This window comes from Teleopsis dalmanni, chromosome 2 (genome assembly GCF_002237135.1).
Source record: "Teleopsis dalmanni isolate 2A chromosome 2, ASM223713v2, whole genome shotgun sequence".
Classification (NCBI taxonomy): domain Eukaryota; kingdom Metazoa; phylum Arthropoda; class Insecta; order Diptera; family Diopsidae; genus Teleopsis; species Teleopsis dalmanni.
Window position 1 is genome coordinate 189,709,002 of NC_051847.1, and position 23,354 is coordinate 189,732,355.

Here is a 23,354-nt window from a genome sequence, read left to right on the forward strand (position 1 = left end):
AAAACGTATAGCATACGTATATAATATTTTTAAAAACATTTAATTTAATCATCTTCATCGTCATCATCTTCTTCACGTTCGTGATCATCATTATCCAATACAAATTCAATTACATCATCGATTGGATAATTATTTAAAAGTTCTTTTATGGAATCATTGTGTATTACAACACTAAATAGCAATTTAACGTATTCACGCATACGTGTTGCATAATCGCTATCAGCATTACACGACTCATCCTTACCCAAATCATAACCACAATTTTCAATAACCTTGCAGAGCACCTAATGAGAATGAATAAAACAAAATTAAAAATTGAAATACTTTAAACTTAATTAAGGAACATACATATTCTTCAGTTGCTTCTGGCCAACCGAATTTCTTCAAAGTAGATCTGTCCACTAAAATATCCAATAGTCTTCGAACATTGCCCTTAACTCTTATATCATCTTCAGTTTCCACATTTTCCACTATCATAAGTTGTCCTTCATCATCAGAAACATCATCTGTAATAGCAGCCACTAAACTTTCAGCTAAAGATTTTATATTACGCTTCCTGTCTTTTGGTGACTCCTGAGGAACAGTGATTTTCGATTCTCTTTTCATAGTCTCGTTTTCTAATGGTATAACAGTGTATAGTTTGTTTTCCAACAATAATTGTTCAGTGGTGCTTTCAGGAACTTCATCTACTATAAATTGTTGCACAACAACACCACCTTCGATCGATGTTTGATCAGTATTTTTTACTGGTAATATATCATTATTGTTGATTGTTGTAATACTTTCAATGGGATTTTCATTGGAATCATCAATCCTGTAAATCTTTGTTGGTGATGAGCCAGAAGTATTCAATTCAACTTTTGATGCACGTTTAGCATTATGGAAAGTTTCCGGCTTCTCATCATGTACTTTAAGTATATGAGAATTGAGAGTTTTAAGTGAATCGAATTCCTTATCACAAACAGCACAATCTGTTCGACCTTTCTCCATTTGGATACTACTGCTGGTATAGGTAGCTAAAATATACCATATAAATTCGTATGAAATGTTTAAATGAAATCATATTTTATATTGCTTGATATTTTGTTCCTAATATTTGAAAATTACTTGTATTCATAAAAATAATAGTTATAAATAAAACTATAGTTATAAAATTATAATATAATTAAATTAGTATTATATTTGAAAGAATTTTAAAGTACTGGTCGGGGTCATCACATAACCAACATGTCCATTTTGCACCGATGATGGAGATTCGCAGGAAGTAGATCGAGATTATTGTGATATGATGTTCTAAACATGAACAATGGCCAAGCTTTCTCGTTATCCTATATTTTTGCTTTATTAAGGAGAGTAACAATTTATAATAATAAATCTGCATATTTAAATTATTCTGAATTTTTTCTCTCGCCGATTTTGTCGTTTGTCACAATCTTACAATATGTTACACAAAATATCAGGAGCATACCGGTTGTCAGCCGTATTAGTTGTAAACTGCACACGTTGTTTATTGCGCACGTTGCTAACCGCAACGATTCTTAACCGCAACGGTTGTTAACCGCAACGATTCTTAACCGCAACGGTTGTTAACCGCACCGATTATTAACCGCACCAGTTGTTAACCTCATCAGTTGTTGACAACACTATATCGGTTGTTAATCGCACCGATTGTTAACCGCACCGATTGTTAAGCGCACCAGTTGTTAACCACACCGGTTGTTAACAGTACCGACTATTAAGTGCAACGATTAATGATCGTACCAGTTGTTAACCGCACCGGTTGTTAACAGTACCGGTTGTTAACCGCAACGGTTGCGGTTTAATAGATGCTGTTAACAGCATCGTTTGTTAAACCCACCGGTTGTAAACCGCACAAGTTGCAAACCGCATCGATTGGAAACTGTATAGGTTGTGTGAACTGCATCGGTTGTGAATTCCATCAGTTTTAAACCGATTCATTAGCATAATTAAATGAAATAAACTAACTAAATAAACTAGTTTCAGAACCGAGTCAAATTGATTCAAAATAATAAATCATAGTCCTGATTTATTTTAAGAATTGTTTTCGTATTGTATAATTTTCAATTTAACTTTAATGATTACAAATTTATCTGCTATAATAAACTTCTTATAGTTTACATTGGAAATAGGTCAAATGTTTAAAAAACTATATCTCTTATAGATACGTTTAATTATTTCAATATTACATTAAATTTTAACACAATAACATAACAAAAAATAAGTTACGTTCGTTGTAGAGAGAATGTAATTTCTATATAAACATTCCACAAATGGTTTTGGAATGTTTTCTTCAGGCCCGTCATTCCGGTTGGAAAATTACGGAAAACGCAATAAGGTTTTAGCAAGCAAACCATGGAAATAAACTATTGTTTTATTCTTAACAAACTTTACTTTTAAAAAGCTAAAATACTTTTTTAAAATACTAAATGATTTTAATAATTAATTTTTTACATCTATTGTTTTAAATATTAAAATATACATTTATTAAAAATAACTCACGTATGTGAACTCCTACGTCGTAATGAGTTTTAAGTTCTTCCTCCGTCGTATAAGTAGCTTTGCATTCACTGCATTTAAATTTGTGCTCTTGAGCTTTATTTTTACGCTTGCGCTTTGACGAATGAATTTTGGTATGCCTCTCTAACCTGGAAAATAAACCCAACAGTATATATAATTATATGCAATTATAAATGCATCTTAAAATAAATAAAATCACTTACTGCTTCATAGTTTTAAATTTTTCTTCACACTGATCACAACCAAATGGACGTATGTGAGTTTTACTATGACAACGAAGCTGAGTGGCTTGTATAAAACTTTTTCCACATTCGGGACAAACGTGTGGCTTTTCACCAGTATGTCGCTTCATATGACGATTGAGTACCTCCTTAACAGCAAAACTTTGATTACACTGCAAAAAATTTATGTTCACAATAATTAAACTTAAATTGAAATGGTTGCAATATTTACTTCAGGGCATGTATATGGTTTTTCCCCAGTGTGATAACGACGATGTTTTTTTAAAGCAACCAGTGATGGAAATTTCTTGTCACATAAGTCGCAAGCAAAAGGACGTTCGCCCGTATGTGTACGAGTATGTATGCTGCACAAATAAAATAAAACAAAAAAAAAAACAATACAAAATAAATATTGTATTCCTAATGTTTTTTAAATTAACTTTTCGAACTTACTTTAAAGTTGATAAACTGTAAAAACAATTTTTACAAATTGGACACATGTATTCTTCTTTCTTGGTTACTTGTGTGCCCAGATGATGCTTTAAGTGTGCTCGCAAATTATCCAAACGATAAAAAACTTTATTACACACCTTACAGCTCATGGTGTCATTGGCATTCGCTGAGCAAGATGTATATTTTTGATGACGTTTTAAATGGTATGTCCGAGTAAAATCTTTACCGCATATTTTACAGGCATACGGCTTACCACGGTTTTTATGTTGCTCTTCGTGCAGCTTCAATAGATTAGCTGTACGTAATTTTGCATTGCATATAGAACACGGAAATTCATCAGATTCCGAATGTGTTATGAATATGTGTCGCTCGTAACTTATTTGAGTTTTAAATGACTTTGGGCAATCAGGACAATTTATCTGACCTAACTGAAAAAGAAATAGATTGCAAATTAAAAATAATTTTAACATATATACTAACTATTGATAATAGATAATGTTACTTTGTTATTAGTTATACGGCTATTGTGAGTGAACCGCAATCTGGAAAATGTTTAAGACTTGTTTGGTACAATCTGTTTCATGTAATTGTTGAATTTATTTCTAATATTTAATAATAAATAATTATGAACACATAAACCTTTCTTCATATGTATTAATTAAAGTCAAAAGATAAATTTAACAGTAGGAATTTAGTGAAGATGTAAACTTTTTGACAGCAAAAATAGGTCCGTGCCTAATATTTTCCAGGAAGACGAAGCCTTTCCCGTGCAATAAAAACTATACTACTTAACAATCACTTCTCACGCATAAATACGTCAATTATCAATGTTTGCTCAAATTGCAGCTCTACCCCTCATGATGTCGTGCATCTGTTCTCCTGTCCCAACGCTCATACAAACCTTAGTCCAATCGACCATTCGAACTACCCCATAGAAGTCACTAGGTTTCTCCGTCTTGATTCTGGTTGACTTTGATTTAAATTCCACCCATCCCCCACCACTCCCCAACAATCTTCTTCCCTCTCATACAACCATTGCCCATCCACATCCTAACCAAAGTATTTGTCATGTAATTTCTTTTGTGTTAGCTACTTAACAGATCCTTACGGGTTTCAACAATAGCAATAGAAAAAATAAGAATAATATATATCCATATTTTCATGGAATATCGAACTATTTAAAATTAATTATGACTTAACCCTTACTTTATTTCGGTATCATTGGAACATTTTTTTAAAACTGATATATATTAATTACAATATTCAAAGTGATTAATCTACTAACGTTGTTGTCCATGAAGTTAAAAAATGAACAAGTACAATATTATGCATATTTCTGCACTTATAATTGCCAATTGATTAAGGCCATCCAAACAGCTCATACGAAACGAATATCTCAATCTAATAGATCTGAACTCAAGTTTATGCAAATAATTAATTCAAATTAATAGGATTAATATTAATAGGTATCTTAATCTAAATGGATCTAAACTCAAATTAATCCAAATATTTTGTTCGAGTCAATAGGAAAAATTTGACAGATAATCGGCCTAAATAGATACGATTAAAACCCGTGATTCTTAACTAGGCAAGTACTTGGTAACTAATGCTTTTCCAAGATGATATTAACACCTACAAATTCCGTTAAGTGCAGAATGAAATATCGGTTCATAAGGATACGAGATATTACTACAGACATTAAATCAAAATTAAACGATTACTATGGTATTTATACTTGAATGTATATGCTACATATATCATTAGGTCTATTTCCGATTTGTTCAAGTGAAAGTTAAGTAAAATTAAAAGTTGAAAATAATTTTATATTTTCTCTTTGAGTAATGCAATTTACAAGTATAGTACGAAAACGTTTTCAAGTTCCTGTACTATACGCGATATTGTAAATCAGTATTGTATTGTTTTAATCGCGTTGACCGTTTTGTTTTCATAAAAAAAAATTTGTTATTCTTTAATGACTATAACCATTCGATTTTCCAATTGCATTTTGCAACAAATTTACTTGATCAAATTTATCAAGCAAAATTGAAGTAAATTTTGTACAGTACGGAATGAGTCGTTCTCACAAACTCTCTTTACTGACTATTTTTGAAGTACAGTAACGCGAATTAGTAAAATTTAATTAGGTTGTTACTTAAATTGATGGTATTGAAAAATCAGAAAAAACTTACATGAAATGTATCGTAACTTTCTCCACAGCAAAAGCAAATATCTTTATTCTCCATATTAATTGCATCCTTTTCAATTTTCTCAATATTCTTCATCATTTCTGCTTTTCGTAAATGATAATCACTATCGAAGTGACAAAAAGCCAAATGCTTCACAAGTCCCTATAAAAAAAAAAAAAATTATTAAATAAATTTTCAAAAACTAATGCAAATTTTGGTACTCACACTAAATCGTCTAAATGACTTATAGCATTTACCGCAAATATGTTCTTCAGTGCGATCTTCGCCTTCTTCTTCCTCCTCTTCATCACCACTTAAGCGCAACTCTTCGGCAACATGTTCGTTAGTACTCGTAATTGTGTTAATAGGTTTTACTTCATCATTATCAGTAAGAATAAAGTCGATAGTATCACTTATATCGCCTTCTTCGCCTTTAATAGAAGTTGTTTGTAAGACGTAGTGATCCATTTTCTTTTGTTTACTCTTTGCTATGGTCAAGTTTATTTGTTTCGGTGGTGGAATTGGCAAAGTCGTCATTATTTGCACTTCTTGTGAGTCAGGCATGCGCTTATCATTTAAAATTTTTGGGCCGTTAATGGAACGATTCCCATTTTGCTTCTTAACACTTGCCATTTGCAGGCCGTGTGTACAATAATTTTAAAATTGAAAAGGATTTTTGAATGAAATAAGCCTACTTTTAGGCTTAAAATATAAGAATCTTGACTGCGTCAGCAACGCCTAGAAACAATAAATATCACACGTAATTAAAATGGCAGCGTTCTTTGCTTTGCATCAAACGAATAGCAGCATAAAACATACGAAGAAAAACGAATGCAACAAGTTTTTCTTTATAACACAGCTAATTTTATATGATATTAGATTTAGGGATCAAAAATATTAATACACTTTATACTTTCGCATATCAAAATTGATTGCATACTTTTCTAATAATACAAACACTTTAATATATCAATAATACATTATTTCTATGCATTTTTATTAAAATATTTCTAAATTTACTGATAAGATAATTTACAATTTATATGCTCACACATAATTTAATACAAATATTGTTTGCTTATCACTTTAATTAGGTTAAACACAAAGTGAAACACGACTTCAATATCGTACAAAAATTTTTTTTATCGATTTGGAAATGAATTAAATAAAAACTCTTTAATTAACAAAACTTACATGTAACTTTTATAATACTAAATAAAACACCAAGTTCTTTGACACGATTTACCTAATATTATGCTACTTTTTTGAAATGTGTTAAAGAAAGAAATTGTTAAAATAAGAAAGAAATGAACTAAAAAAGAAATTCAAAAACTATTGATCCTCCTTGCCAGAGTTGCAATTTGCGCTGCTGATCATTACTGGTTTTACATGATGCATTTGAATAAATTGAATAATTTTTGTGTTAATAGTTAAAAATTACAAAATCACTGAATTTGAGAGATCAGTATTAATGAAAAATTAATTTTTAAACAAATACAACTTAATTAAATGAATAAAAATCTTCTTTTGTTTTTTTGGTTTATGTTTCGATCATGCAATGTATAGAATTTTTCATATAATGTAAAACAAACAATAATAATTACAACTGTGAAGAATGTACAGACATTAAAAAGTAAAGTTTTGGCTATAGATTTAAGTACTTCGTTTCACATTTATTTATGTAGCATTTTCAAATAATGCTAAAATAATGCAATACTCCACATTTCAATGTCAGTTCTTTAAATTGGCATGACTATTCTTTTGTAAATAAGCAAGTTATTTACAACTGCATTCTCTATTTAAAAGCCAATAAAGTGACCTTAAACGATATTAGCTATTATTAATGATTATTAACGAATATTTTTATATCATATGTTCTCTTCAAAATAGTTTTGCGTCAATAGTTATTCTAATAAATTTTGCTATAGTAATAATTTTAATAGGTTCATTATTGATAAATTGTTATGTCGTCTATTTGTATAGATTATTTAAGCTGTCTTTTTAGTATTTATTTCTATACCTCATTTGTCAAACCATGACAGTGCGTCATTCAATTGATAGTTTTAGAGTAACCAGTACAATATAGCTATTTGATCATATTAGGACGTTGTCATCAATGAATATAGCTATCATGTTTTTTCTAAAAACAGGCATATCAGCTGTAAACAACAAAGGTATAAAAGACATAAAAGAGGTTCCAGAACGCTGCCTTGTTGTAAACCAGCTTCCATTTTTTAAATTTCAGAATAATCACCTTGATGTGTAACATAAATATATCTGTCACGGATATAACTGCGTGAGCCGTTACAAATACAAGTGTGAACAGAGATCGGAAAGTTTTAACAATAGAAAAATACAACAATTCACTCATTTCATATTGTTTGAGTATATAGATATCACACTACAATTCAACATTTAAACATTAATTCAAGCATAATAAAAGCGGATTCTTCACGATCTTTCATTTTTTGCTATTTATGTATCACTTATTCTACTTTTTTATATATATATCATTTTTTTTATTAAGAAGAATGATAAGTTCTTTAAACAAACAACTATATTTATATATATATTTATATATGTCACGCTATTGCACTCTGTTTCTATTACTATCACTAGCACTACACCTCTTCTCATAGTTTCAGCTTTAGTCGCAGTCTTTAGCTTCAGTCGCAGAATTTGGACTCAGGATTTAGCTTCAGTCGCAGACTTTCATTTTTAGCCGCTAATGGTTTCAGTTTTACTATTTTGTTCAAGCAGTAAGGTAAAAAATTGAAAGCATTGAAAGAAACAACAAATGTGGCCATCGGCGATTAAATTATTTATCTATATAATCTATGTAGATTTAAATAAAGGTGCATTTGCACCAAAGCAAACGCTTACAAACGAACAAACTTTCGCAGGTACGATTACTTGCGAATATGCCGTTGTACCGTAGCGTACGCTTTGGAATGGATGTAGTTTAACATAGCCCTCACAATTCCATTGGCATTAAAAGGTCTACTAACAAAATAAAGTAGAGGTGTTGATTGAACCCACTCAAATAAATCATTCATAATTGTAGCAATTATCAAAAATTGATTAAAAATTAAATAAAATTTAATTCAAGTATTTTCAAATTTTCAAAAATTTGTTTGAAATTTACATATTTGTATACATTAGTTGTCACCATATTTTCTTTCTTTTTATTACGCTATTATTTTATTCATTTATCGAAATGCATGTAATAATTCGAATAATGATGCTTTAGCGCTAACTTATTGTAAATCCATAAATATTCAACTTTTTGTTTTACATACTTCACTTAACACCCTGTTTACGATTTCAAACAAATATAAATTGTGTAACTTTTGTGTTATAATCGTGTAAAGTACAAACAAAAATGTAAACAATAAATTTTGCGAATTGCTTTATATTTACAACAGTTTTGACAGTTCCTTGTTGCTGTTCGTTTGCGTTGGTTGCGTGGTTGTTTTGTCAATCGGACTAGTTATTTGTAATAATATGATAGTGAAACAGTAAAGAAAAAAAATAAAATTCAGTTATTTTAATAATTAATAAAAAAATATAAATAAAATGCGATATTCAATGGGAGAATTTTATAGATTCCTACATTGGGGACCACTAACTGCAATAGGTACGTATAATAATACTAAATTAAAATATTTTGTGAAGTGGGAGTAGATTATCGGCATTTATAGAATTAAATGAGTATTTAGAGATTTGTAATATTCATAATTTAATTATTGTTTTTAAAAAACACTTATTTCTAAATGAATGCAATAATAAGAAATAATAGTATGTGAAATTTTATTTCATTTTGTACAAGGACAACATCTATAATTATAATCAAATTTGGACAAAGAATTAACATTAGTCTGATATATAGTTATAAATACAAAATAATTTGTTTTTCCTTTGCATATTGGCAGTGGTTTATTTAGTCGCAATTTACTATCGTACTATCGTAACACCCTAAATTTATAAACCGTCAAAACATTTCGTGCCAACTCCAAGCAATTACCGTCGTTTGTGAATGAAACGGAAATAAGTTAGACATTTGAGTTTGTAGCTACATTATGACTTCTTCCACCGAGCCTACATAATTAATTCAAAATGAATGAATATTATGAATAGAAGTGCTGAAGTAATTTTTGGCTAAACGGCCATAACTGTTACTTACCGTGCAACAGTTCAGGCAAATGTGCTGCAATTTTCTTCTATGCTTTGGAATATTATTTGCGTGCCGCACTATTACTTTCTCAACAAAAAGTTAATGCTGGATTTGGTGGGTTTGGTGAGTCAAAATTTATAAAATTTTCCAAATTGTCACCTTTGTACTATTAACCAAGGCCACAAACTAATTAGTCGTATTTACATAAAAAAGTTATTAGCAAAATATTTGGGGGTTTTTTCGTTTGTTTATTTTAAATTAAACACCCTTTTGTGGTGATTCTACCAATATTTTATAAATAAAAATTAAAATATTATTTTAGAATATAATTCCTAGCCCCTTGCAAGTATAGTATAAATATTTGCTACTTTAGTAACAAAACTGATTGATTGCTTGTATTGTTTTAGGTAAGAGGGCAGTGACAGTGGCAGTGTCACCTATTTTCACTTTTTAATAAAATTCTTTCTTTTTTTTATTTCTAAATATAGAAGGTTGAAGAATACCCCCCACATAAACATACCTTCGGTTTTAATATTCTCAAATCACAATCAACATGCGAAACACATTAGGAAAATTAGTTTCCAGCATAATTTTTATTAAAAGAATTGCGTGTGGTTTTCCGCATAGAATTTCACTTAATTTCCTTTGTATGTAAATGTTTGTTCTTTCTTTTTTTTTTTTTGAATATTTTTTTTTTTTTACACTTGGCTTCACCTCACCTAATCGCAAAATGCTTAAATTGTTATTTGTAAAAATTTGTTTAATCAAATAACTACATTAATACATTAATAACTCTAAATTCTATTATTAGTTAGTTAGGTTGTTGTTGGTGCTTGTATTTAATCATGTACATATTTATTTTCTATACTATCGCCTACATATGGTATATACACTCCAGCACATTAACATAAATAGTTTTTTCGTTTTAAAGTACATAATAATGAATAGAACTCAGATAAACATATTTATAAAATGCACCACCCCTTTGTTTTGTACCGCTTTCTTTACACTCCGAATACACTTACTATGAGGCAGGTATATTAACTTCATCAAGAAGTTTGCAGCGGAATGAACGCCCATAACTCGAATTTCTATAATCTGAACTAAATAGAGTGCAACAAGGTTTAGAGAGCAATTTACATACAATTATAAAATATTTTTTTAGTCAAAGTCTCCATAAGTCGAATCTTTTCTTTGCAAAATGGTACTTCGAGTTATAAAAGTGTGACTGTGATCTTAACCAGCTTGTAATGGTAAATAAATATTTTTGGTAGATACAAAGATAAAGGTATTTAGATAGAACGTAAAAATTACAAACTTATTTTATGATCTCCAATTTAACTGATTATGTGGAATGAAGTCAACCGCTTTCAATAGCGCTAGCGTGATCTAGATTTAGATAGGACATATGAATTACACACATAAACATATAAACATAATATTTTATAATCTATAATCGTTTTATCTGATCTTGAAGAATAAACTCAACCGCTCTCAGAAGCGAGAGCATTAACTAATTACTAATATATTTATATCAATGGATTTAAGTTGAATTAAAGTAATCTAGACATAGCAATCTAGGTCAATATGATTGTGCTGTGGAATCGTCAGAATTGTCGAACGACGTTTGACATAATCTTTTTGGGAAGGAATCTATAATATATGTTGAAGAAATTAAATTTGATTAATTATATCAAATAGATATTAAACTGAACTGATTTTTTATTTAATTATTACTTAGTATAACTCTAATCAAACAAAATAAATCTGAGCATAGCTTAACAATATTTAGCAGATAAACTCAAACTGGAAAGAAACGTACTAGTCAGCTGTTTCAGCTTAGTTGTAACTAATTATGTCTCTAATCACATAAAAATATCTGAGCTTCGCTAAACGAAACTGGGTAACAGAACCCTATGTTGGTTCTTAAAATCGACCTCATCCAAATTGGACAAGGAAAGTATCAGTCATTTATTTCAACTGAGGTGTAACCAGCTTAACACTACGGTATCGGTGCTGATAGGTCACTGCATACTAAAAAGACATGTTATTAAATTAGTTTTACCCTATAAAGACTTTTGTCGTGGTTATGGGTCTGCGGATAAGGAGGAAATTTTACTCCACCTCATAGGTGCAGATTTAAAATATTCGAGGCCCCTTTATTTAATGACCTAACAGATATGTCATTCTGCAAAATTACAGACTTGACTAGTTTTATAAACTTGTCTGGTTCACTTTCACTTCAACTATGAAGTCCTGTCTTTTGGTGTTGCATCTACAATGTTGGTTACATTTTCAATATTCTAAATTTTGATGAGAAATAAATTGTTAATTATCAGTCCGGATATGCTTAGGTGTTAGGTGACTTCTTATAAAAAATTAGTAAGTAGTGTTACTTTCTTTGGTTATGCTTAAATACTCTAGAAATTCTGAATATTGCAGTTTTTTCCAGGCAATATTTATTACTTTTAAGAAAACTATAGGTTGTCTTAGAGATATAGACAAAAGAGATATATATCTTATAATAATAATACGTTCTGTTCTGTCTGTTTCATATCTATAAAATTTCTTGGTGGTACGAACATAGTTTAATATGTCTTTCTTTGCTTCATTTATTTATTGAACAAATAAATAAGCAGTTTTAATCTGATAAAAATTATTACTAAACAATATTAAGTAAGTGTGTATAAAGGGTATGTAAGCTTTTTAAAAAGCTAAACATAACTTATTTATTTATTTAAAAATAATGTAAAATATACAAACATGCACATTTTTTCTTATCTCTTCTAAAATGTTTACATTAGTCAATGAATACAGACTTCACATTAGTCATAAAGTAATATCAATATTTAATGAAGATTATGCGCAAGTGATGAAATTTGTAATTTAATATATTATAAATTTTTATATCTTTTAATATTAAAAAAATATGTTTATATAGATATTCGAACAAATAGAATTTCTTAGAATTTCGAGCGAACAAATTATATGCTTAGAAGTTCTATTTATATGTCGACATTTGTAAATTTAGACTAAATTGGTGAGTATAAGGAGAAGGAAAGAAAAGGAAAAGAGACAGATTGTTCTAGAACAATAAGGGAGTTTTTGAAGCTCCATACATGATATTAAACACAGAATTTCAGATACAAGCATTCACATATGCATTTGCAAAATGTATATGTTTGAAACATTTATTGTATTCGTATATAGAGATATTGTCTGAATTAATGTTATTAAAAGTCTAACCTTTAGACTGAAGAAATATATTATGGCGCTACCACCACCAACCTTGTTTTTGCAGTTGTAAATCAAATGAACGACTTGTTGGAAAAATACTATACAAGTACAAATTGGTAAAGATAATCTATGAAATATAGAATTGGAAAGATAGTGGCGCAATCTATTATAATCTTGCGACATCAATATTGTGAACCCATAAGTTAAGTGTGGGTTTATGTGTAGCAGATCTGTATTCGATCTGTATTTGAGAATAGTTGGATTTATGGGTTTTTAATAACTGTTAACCACATAGTTATATATATACTGAGCCTAGATGACTAACGCTATTCTTCCTATATCGAAGTCGTTTCTTCTTGTAAAATATCAGGTGTTGGTCCGTTGAGAATTTGGATGTAGTGTCAATCTGATCATACAAGAAAGCACTATATGTTGTTTTCGTTGTAATTCAAGGTGATCTGTAAAGCAGAAGATAGAAAGGAATTAAAAAATACAAATACATGTGTAAGGATTTGGATTAGATAGGGGTATGTGCGAAAAAGACGAGTTAATTTAGGTGAAGAAAAATTTACAAACTTAATTGAGGTTGCCAATTTAATGATTCGAAGCCAACGATAAATGGGATTTACATTGATGTGTGCATTTGTTCATGAAAACAGGTGACTGACATTATAGGGAGTAAAGGTTTTTAATACAATTCTATGTTTCCAGTAGAGTTAATTTATTTTTATCTTACGTATAGTATGTGAGAAGTTTTTAGCACATTGTAACGGCATTTCAGTTGACTGCACTCTGTCGTGGAATTTACAGAATTGGTCAACATATTATTGAAAACGACAATCAATTTACCGATGATAATGGATGGAGTCATGAAAACCTCTTTAGTTGAAGATGTAAAGTCTACGATGTAGTTTAATAAATAGTTGCAATTGCATCATTCTGTGGATTCATTTATAGATCTGATCAAGATCTGTGGATCAAGTTTTTTAGAAAGGTGGTATGGAAAACTGTGTAAAAACGCTTTTGAGAGAATGATTTCAACTAGCACCGAGCAGTTGATCGTGATTTATATTGTACTTGATTTATGTTTTTTTCATTTTGGGAGATATCGGGATATTTGTTGTATGAAAAAACGATCGTCGGATGCAAATCTTTGGGGGAAAGATTTCGTCCTATAACTTTCGTTTCAAGAAATTTTTTTTTAAAACTTTCTATTCTTCAAATTACTTAATTTTCTCATTTATCTATCCAGTTAAAGTCTCAAGCTTAAGAAAACTATATTATAGCTTTTATTTTTAGTATTCGTAGATACGTATTGAGCTGGACTTTGGACAATACTGATTTACTTCTAAACCTAACAGGTCGTTTTATTGTTCAAAAAAAATGTAATAATTAAATTGTACTAATATTTTTTTCTTATTCTGCGTTTCCAAAGTTTGGCATAATAAAGTATTTTGTTTAAATAACTGAACTGTGTAAATAGTAATAAATATTACAATCAACTAAATCTTAATTATTAGATATCATCTTACAATTTATATTTACAAAAATTTTATTAAGTTTTTCGACTTTAATATTAGCATAATTTTTTTTTTCCAGGCATTATAAAAACTATTACATTGACAACGCTCTATATGAATTCTATGTGGTGGCCTCCAAATAGCACAATTACTGCTTTTCTGAATCAAGCGATATTCTTGCTTTTCTCAACATTAGCCACATGTAATTTTGCATTAGCTACCCTAACAGGTCCCGGAATACTACCAAGAAAATGGCAACCAAAGGTGAGTATCTACTTTATTTACTTATTCATTTGCGTTTTTTTTTTATTGAAAAATTGTAAATAAGTTTTATAGTTTAGTATGTCAAAATAAATTACTTTGAAACTAAAAAGGCAACAAAATTCTTCGTAATGCCTAAATATCCTTTAACTGATAATTATTCCCACGCAAGCCATATATGTTTATGGGCTACTGAAACGTCTATAGTGATATTGAGGCCGAATAAATAATAGGCTTCATTTCATGAAAGCGTCAATATATATGTATACCGATGTGTATGAATATAACATACATCTACTTTCAACTATTTTTTTCTAAGTGCTTACATTAAATTCTGATTTGAAATTTTTATGAGCCATAAAGTGTTGCTAAATGAATGTAGGTAAATTCAGACGTCAATAATATCCAAATGTTATTGTTTTTGGAAAAGTTTAAATATTTATGGAATACAAACATGAATTCAGATACATATCACATATATACTATATATAGTGAAATTAAAATATAAAATTTTATAATTTAATGATGTATAAATTTTAATAATCAACCCTCAAGGTAATGAGCATTATACTTTTTAGTAATTTATGTCTGATTGGGCAAAAAGTATTCGGTGTTTTTCTGTTCGCCCGATCAAAAACTTAATAACATTATTACTGGCATCTTGTGACTTTTTTTGTTTACAGATGACAACTTAACTTATTAATCACTGAAAAATTTATTGAGATCGGTTCTTCATTTTAAAAATTATTGTAAAGCAAATAGAAGTGGGATTTCAAAAAATATTTAGTTTATATTTTATTGTGATTTGCCTACCGTAAAGAAAATAATGTGGCACAAAGGGTTCAAAGACTAATTCGTTTTTAGTTATAAGCACTCATTGTAATTTATTGTCAGTAAATAGTTCCGTCTTTATTGTTTTAAAAATTTGAATATTTCAGCGAGAAAAATGTCATAGATTGATAGGTTTTTATACCTTAAGATCATATCTAATATATGTGGTCTTCATCATGCTACAGATGAACCACTGATCCTTGACAAAAATATTAAACTAGGTAGTTGAATATAATGAATGATTCTGCGATATGTAGTCGTATAAAAATTTAGTTTTGCAACTTTTTCTTTTTTGCTATTATTGTTAATTAGCATGCATTTGTGGGATGTCATGCGGAATTTGAGATGTTTCTTGTAAAAGTCTCTTATCCTAAATATTTAAACAGTAGAGTTTCATCTCTTTTTTTCGTAGATTCATGTTTTCGTTTAATAATAATACGTAAGTATTTCCATGGAGGAACTATTTTTAATATATTATTATATATTTAATATATTTCATCGCAGTCTTATATAATGGACTTGTATTTTCTCAAAACCATACATTGATTTTAGTAAAGTTGTTAAAATATCTTCGCATATCATCTCGCAGAAAAATAAAGAGACAATTCATGTGTTCACATCAATATTAATAAACAACTATTACCACAGGGACCTATTCTTGATATATTTTACTATTTCATGATAGTTTTACATACTTGTGTTGTATTATCTTCGAAACTATACCTTCTCGAAATATTTTTATCTATCATCTCTCGAAAAATTGTAGCTTTATATATCATGATGTTGTTCAAGTATGCCATTATAAACCCAAAATGAGCCCAAATGATGTTTGGCTTTGTTTTACTGATGGCTCATACAGAGATATATGCACTCTAGTTCAGATTTGTTTTATTCTCCTCATCGTCTGCCCCTACCTCCATCATCTTATTTCACACCTAATCAAATTCTACCATTTATTCTTCATTAAAACTGCACTAGCTTGATAGCCTGCCAAAGTGTCAAGTTGTTTTATTTGTAAAAGCAATATTGTATAAAAATGTTTATATTGCACGATATTTTAAATATTTAAATTGAATTTATTTCGTGCGATATATCACACTAACCTCCCAAATGGGTCCCAAATGTACGACGTGCACACACTTCTATTGCATATGCACTGCACTATTAAAACTGCATGAATGTTTTGGCTTCACAAATAAGGACAAATCGCTGAATGGACTAAAAGTCGTTATTTCGTGTTATATAAAAGAAAAATGGTTGTCGTGTCGAGTCCTTAATCATTGTTGTAAGTGGTTAGCTAATATTAAACGGTTTAAAGTGTTGACCATGACAGCATATGAACCGGATATTTCACCGTGCTTTGTCGACAAAGTCCATAGAAAAGCATTTTTCTTTAAGGTTCTCGCCATTATGCAAAACAGTTTTCAGCATATTTATTTTGTTATTAAGGAATTAAAATATTGCATTTTTAATTTTCTAGTACACGCTAATAGCGGAAACGATAACTATGACAAATTCAACTCTTGCAAGCAATTGAGATTTTACGCGATATGCGATATCCGTATAAGCCGGATATTTGCATAAAAAACTGCGAGTAAATAGAAAACTGCATTCAATTTATGATAATTAAGTCGCTCGGGAAACTTGCGTGTATATTTTTTAATTAATATTTATATTTACACAAATATTATATTATCAGCGAAGAAGGCCCAACCCATACGAGTCCTAGGGATTATCGCATATAATAATTAAGTAATAATGAAATTTCATTTTAATAATATACACTTTCAAGGACTCAGTTGCAACGTAAAATGTATACCTAATTATGTAGGAGTTAATTTAATATTTTTGCTCCTGTAATTTGTATAGTTAAATGTATATACTTAAAATATTTTTATTTATCTGTATTAATTAAAGAATTAATTTTGTTAAGCTAACTAATAGTTTGAAATAGTTAATCAAGTTAATTAATTGAAATGAGTTTTAATATTTTATAAATACCATATGACATGGTCTAAATAATGGCAATAGTTGCAACTATTGTGTCTACAATTTGAGACTATTGCTCGTTTCCTATCGTCATCTACCTAACAAGCTGCCACGACTTTTAAGAACACATCCTTTTTATTTTCCCTAACAGAAGTCAGTGCCTTAATAGGTTATAGTTCTTTTGGAATCCAAATACTTCAACAATTTCATCTCTCGAAATAACTAGTACTGAATATACAACGGGATAGATTTAAATCCGTTATGATGATTTCGTTATTACATCTGTACTGTCAACTAACCGCGTAATGTTTAAAGTTTCACAAGAAAGAATCGGAATATTGATTTTACCTGCTTTTCAATTTACTAAAATATGTATTTGAGATTATTATTTTCATTTAGTTGGCCATTACAGACGTGGGTCGTCCTTGGCCGCGTCGAGTAGCCTCCACCAGTCAGGCCGATTAGTTGTTTTCTGACGCCAGTTGGTAGTACCGAGTGCCTCCAAATCGTTGGTCACCTGATCCTTCTACCGAAGATACGGACGTTCTCTACCGCGTTTTCCACTTGCCGGTACCGAATCAAATACCTTTCCAGCCGGAGCACTTTCTTCAATTCGCGCGACATGACCAAGCCAGCGTAGTCGCTGGTATTTGAGTATTTGAGATTACTGACCATAATTACATGTGACACTAAATAAATCAATGTCAACTGACGTTATGTTAGAAAACGAACGCGCTCTGTATTATGTTATCAAAAAAAAAAAAGAATTTCAAAACGTTTTCACTGGATGATGTTTTACAATATTCGACGTGGATTACCACAACAACAGTGCAGCGATGAAACTGTAAGAGAATTGGTGATGAAGGTATAATTTTATGTTTATCATTGGTATAATTCATTCAAGAGCGGCTTTGCTCACCGATCATCATAGGCTAATCACAAATTAACATTGGACTGTACTTCAAAAATTTTTCGCCATGTGCTATCTATATGCCATGTATATATATACATATATATATAGATTGAAGTCAATCTAGGAACTCACATTCCTACCACTGCATAAACATTTGGCCATCAGAGAGCTATGCGCGCACTGGGTCTCACATAATTTAACAATTATTGAAATAAAAGACTCACGTCAATTAGTGTAGATAAACGCTGAAGAAAAACAAGCACCAGTCCAGTCCAGTCAATAAACTAATATCATAAGTGATGAAATTTGAATATATACGTATCAGCACAAAAAAGAAAAATTTCAATTAGTTGTATGGATCTTTTAAAATACTAAAAAAAAAACCAATCAAATCTGTTTAGGCACTTCGACACAAATAGTCCTTGTTTCTTCGCAAGATTAGGTCATGCATAAATGGTAGCTTTAGAAAAAGGTTAAACAGTTCACGCTAAGAGTTACCCAAACATTCGTTTTTTAATAGTATTCAATAAATAAAGCAAAAACTATAAAAGATGATCAATGCTCATTGGACTATTGGACTAATGGGTCATCCGTCGTTCAGTCCTACTTGTGCCCTTAATAATTTCTTTTTATTCTCATACATCAAGGAAAACTGCGCGGAGAACAATTTTCATGGCTAAAAGATGCTGTTGACGGGTTTAAAAATCATGTTTTGGAGGTACTGTTTTCACTGTCATTGGTTTGATTATGTGTGTTGTTTAATATAAAGAGAGTGTATAATCCATTGTGAAAAATTAAAAATAAAATTAAACCATTTTTACCGACAAATTTTTTTTTAGCTGATCTTAATGACTTATTTAGTGTTCCCCATATAGAATATATCATAAGCGACGTATTTTTGACCTGAATGATTGTGAATTTTGAATGTGTAAATAATTAATTTATTAACAAAATATTAACGATGAGTATATTAAATGAGAGTACGCTATTAAATAAATATAAATATTTAATATAAAAATTATTTATGGTATAAACAAACAAATTTAATTAAAATAATAAATTTTTCTATAACTGTAAACAAAAAGCAAACAATTAATTGCGGACTGCAGCTCCAAAAAAAATTCAGTCTCAAAATAGGCATAAAATAGGCATGTCAGTAATTACTTACTTACTTATGTGGCCATAACGCAGCATGTCTCCCCAGGCGCCTCTGCTGGGTGCGCGCCTTCTCCAGTCTCGTATATCAAGTCCAGTTAGTGCTCCCTCAACTTGATCACTCCACCGGAGACACGGTCTATCGCTACGTCTTCTTCCGCCGACTACTGCTTCAAACACCTTTTTCGCCGGAGCGTCTTCATCCATTCTCACGACATGACCAAGCCAGCGAAGCCGCTGGATGTTAATGCGCTGAATTACATCAATGTCGTGATAAAGCTCGTACAGCTCGTGGTTCATTCTAATGCGGTAGTCGTCGCCAACTCGTAGAGGACCAAAGATCTTACGAAGAACTTTTCTCTCAGTAATTATTTGATAAATATTGGCAGCATTGTTTAAACGATATTACACACTTTTCAATAGGTAACCAAATTATAAAATAAATAGAGAAAAGAACAGTAGATTAAAATTATTTTCTTTGTTTCAATAAAACCTTTAAAGTGCTTTGCAACTACAAGCCTACCAGCAATTGATCCGATTCTCCATATGAGTTGATGATTTTTTGCATTTTTTTAAAAATTCCGTCTATTTTTTGGATAGAAGTTGTAAAAAAATGCAACAGCGCTACCAATATTTTACTGTACCATAAAGAAAAAGAGCATTCAGTACACAATATCCACAATTTGGTAATGTTAACTATCAACGCAATATATTATCATATTAACAATAAGAGCTGAACCCACGGTTCATCACACGAGTCACTTAATATCTATTAAGTACACTTCAAAAATAGTAATATCTCAACACATATATATGTATTGTGGGAAATTGGGACTGCGCACCGTCTATCAAAAGACCGCACTGAGGTGAAGGATAAGCCAAAGTAGATCACAAAACGATTTGGGTCCATTTTTGTCCTTCGATTCCCGGATGTTGTTATTGAGTTAAAGCTCAATTGGCTTCTGTTCGCAAAACTACATCTCTTGTTATTGCAAGCAGCTCATTTAGCTTGGGGCTGGCTGCCAAGTCATCATCAACTCAATGGTGTCCCAAGACAGTTATCCTTCTGTTGGCCAGTGCTGGACATAATATATGCAGCGCTATTTTCTTTTTTACTAGACAGAGTCTGCAAGTGTCTTTTTGAGGTGATACCTTCTGCTTAAAAAGTACGGAAAAAATGCGGATTTTGTAAATAAAATACACAAATTTGAGCTTTATTCCAATTTTATTTTATCTCTCTCAAAATATGCTCCTTCTGAAGCGATACACATATGCCAACGCTTAACCCAATCTTCCACAGGCCCGTTAAGGTATGGCTTTTAATTCCTTCAGCGAATTATCTTTTATCGATTCAAACGACTCAAAACGCTTACCACGTAGGGGCAATTTGAGTTTCGGAAACAGGAAAAAGTCGCATGGATCCAGATCTGGCGAATATAGTGCCTGAGTGATGACAGTGGTGCCGTGTTTGGTCAAAAAATCGCGTACAACAAGAATTTTCCATAGTAAAAATCGCTAAATGCACTTGAGGTAGTCTCACATTAACAGATGTTGTAAACAAACTAATTGACAGATGGCGCTCAAATTTGTACCATATGTCAAGAAAGGTCTATTAGTTTGAAAGGTTGAAAAAGGTCTATTACTTAAGGAGTAGTTAACAAATAACAAAATCCGGATACTTTTTGAGCAGAAAATACTTGAGGCTTCTATATCCAGTAATCAGTGAGGTCACTTTAATTAAAATTATCAATTATATGTCCAGTTAAGATGGCACTATTCATATCCAGTAAAGTATGTTTTAAAAAACAAAAACAAAAAATAAGTAACTAATACAAAATAAATATCAATATTGAAACAAATGCTGATTAATTAAATTTAAAGAAGAGCGATTTGATTATTTATTGGTAACCGAAACTAATGGTGGTCATATATTTAATATTCTAAAAATTTTTATTTGTTTTTCTCTTATTTTTAGAACTCTGTAGGTACAGATCTTTTGCAGTTCTGTAAAGAGTGTGATGGCTATAAGGCGCCGCGTTCTCATCATTGTCGAAAATGTAAGTTTCGATGGATTATGCTTTGATTTTTAAAATAAATATTCACAATCCAAATATTTTAGGTAATCGTTGCGTTAAGAAAATGGATCATCATTGCCCCTGGATAAACCATTGTGTGGGTTGGGCTAACCATGCTTATTTTTCATTTTTTCTTTTCTTTTCCATCATTGGAAGTATTCATGGTGCCATAATTCTAATGTGTTCCTTCTATCGTGGTATACATCGCTATTGGTATTTAACCCATGGTTTGTACGATTTGGCTAATGTACAATTCACTATGTTTACATTTGTATTGTGTATTATTGCTATGGGCTTGGCAATTGGTGTATCCATTGCTCTAACGATGCTATTATACTTCCAGGTATAATATTATTTTAATTATTAATAAACTTATTTGACTTTATTCTAAATGCTTTTTAAAGCTTAAATCCATATTAACAAATCAAACGGGCATTGAACTTTGGATTATGGAAAAAGCTCTATATAGACGTAAATTTAATCCTGAGATACCAGAGTTCAAGTATCCTTATGACTTGGGTGTACGGCGTAATATACAACAAGTGTTTCAGAAATCGTGCCTAATGAAAGGAGATGGCGTTGAATGGCCTGTTATCGATGGCTGCAATCAGTACACGTTAACGGTAAGTTGTGACTTGATAAATTACTTTATTATGTGCAAATAATTGTTTACAATTCTTTAACACGCCTCCTTCCTTTTGCGATGTACTCGAACACAGCGTGAACAGTTAGCACAGAAATTCGAAAAACGTGCACGTACTAAAACATTCAAATGCATACGTCCAGCAACAGGTCGTATTTTACCACTATTTTCTCAAGGCTGTCGTGTTTGTATGTCACCGCCGTGTACGGATGAACCTCGTATTCGTCTATTACCAGGTGACGTTATAAAAGTTACACGTTTTCGTAAGCATTGGCTATTTGGAGAGCGCGTTTTGGATGACGTAAAACTAAATGCAAAAAAAATGAAGCGTAAAGGACCCATACGTGGTTGGTTTCCAAGACGATGTGCCATTGAACTGATTACACCAGATCATATGTCGGATTCTGACAGTGTTGAAGATTTGGATAATTTAAAAATATCAAAAAAACTAGTAAACGATTTAAATGCTAAAAATCATAATGCAAATAATGGCAAAATAAAGGAACAACAAAAAAATGGAAAAAAACGCAATTGATTATAGTTGTCTTATGTATTGCTTATATATATGATGGTATATATTTACACCTTTTAATATAATTTTTATATGACTATAATTAAGTACATAATTAATAAACATAACACCGTTGAAAGTAGTGTTTAACATAAAAAAATTGTATATTTCGATAGTTTTATAATATATATAACAAAAAAATCAAAATATCGTTAATAAAATTTATATAAATAACAAATAAAAATTTTTTTAATTTTTATATTTATTAAAAATACAAAAGAAATTACTTTTAACAAAATCTGATATAACGTCTGCCCAAATATGACGAAAAACGAGATATAACGACCGTTTCATAAAATCAAATTTGGTTAATCAGTTTTTGTAAACTATTGCAGTGATATCGATATATCGGTTATCCGCTTAAATCAACCGCTTAAATCAAAAATGATAAATTGAAATAGATGAGATGTTTAATTAATAATAACTATATTACATTAGGCAACAACATATTCATAATATAACATTCAACAATTCATTAACAAAAAAATGAATTAAATAAAGGAAATTATCAATTTATATGTATTAAATATGGAATAAACATTAAGCATTAGTTTCAAAGCAACTTTTTTCAAACAAGTGTCTGTATT

At 30.4% G+C, this 23,354-nt stretch overlaps 2 protein-coding genes across 2 annotated transcripts; one reads left to right on the forward strand and one right to left on the reverse strand.

The window, feature by feature from the left end:
- Positions 1-6: 6 nt before the first annotated feature.
- LOC119682240 (protein suppressor of hairy wing-like) lies at positions 7-6,679 on the reverse strand. The gene is made up of 9 exons (XM_038095620.1): positions 6,593-6,679; positions 5,624-6,136; positions 5,402-5,560; positions 3,213-3,640; positions 2,992-3,124; positions 2,742-2,932; positions 2,521-2,666; positions 349-1,016; positions 7-284 (listed from the first exon to the last, which is right to left on the reverse strand). Exons 2-9 carry the CDS (start codon positions 6,029-6,031, stop codon positions 45-47), a joined length of 2,373 nt encoding a protein of 790 aa, XP_037951548.1. The 5' UTR covers positions 6,032-6,136; positions 6,593-6,679; the 3' UTR covers positions 7-44.
- A 2,091-nt stretch (positions 6,680-8,770) lies between these two features.
- On the forward strand, positions 8,771-22,798 carry LOC119682246 (palmitoyltransferase ZDHHC6). The gene is made up of 6 exons (XM_038095633.1): positions 8,771-9,035; positions 14,409-14,593; positions 21,454-21,535; positions 21,598-21,896; positions 21,958-22,176; positions 22,273-22,798. Exons 1-6 carry the CDS (start codon positions 8,975-8,977, stop codon positions 22,729-22,731), a joined length of 1,305 nt encoding a protein of 434 aa, XP_037951561.1. The 5' UTR covers positions 8,771-8,974; the 3' UTR covers positions 22,732-22,798.
- Positions 22,799-23,354: the final 556 nt, after the last annotated feature.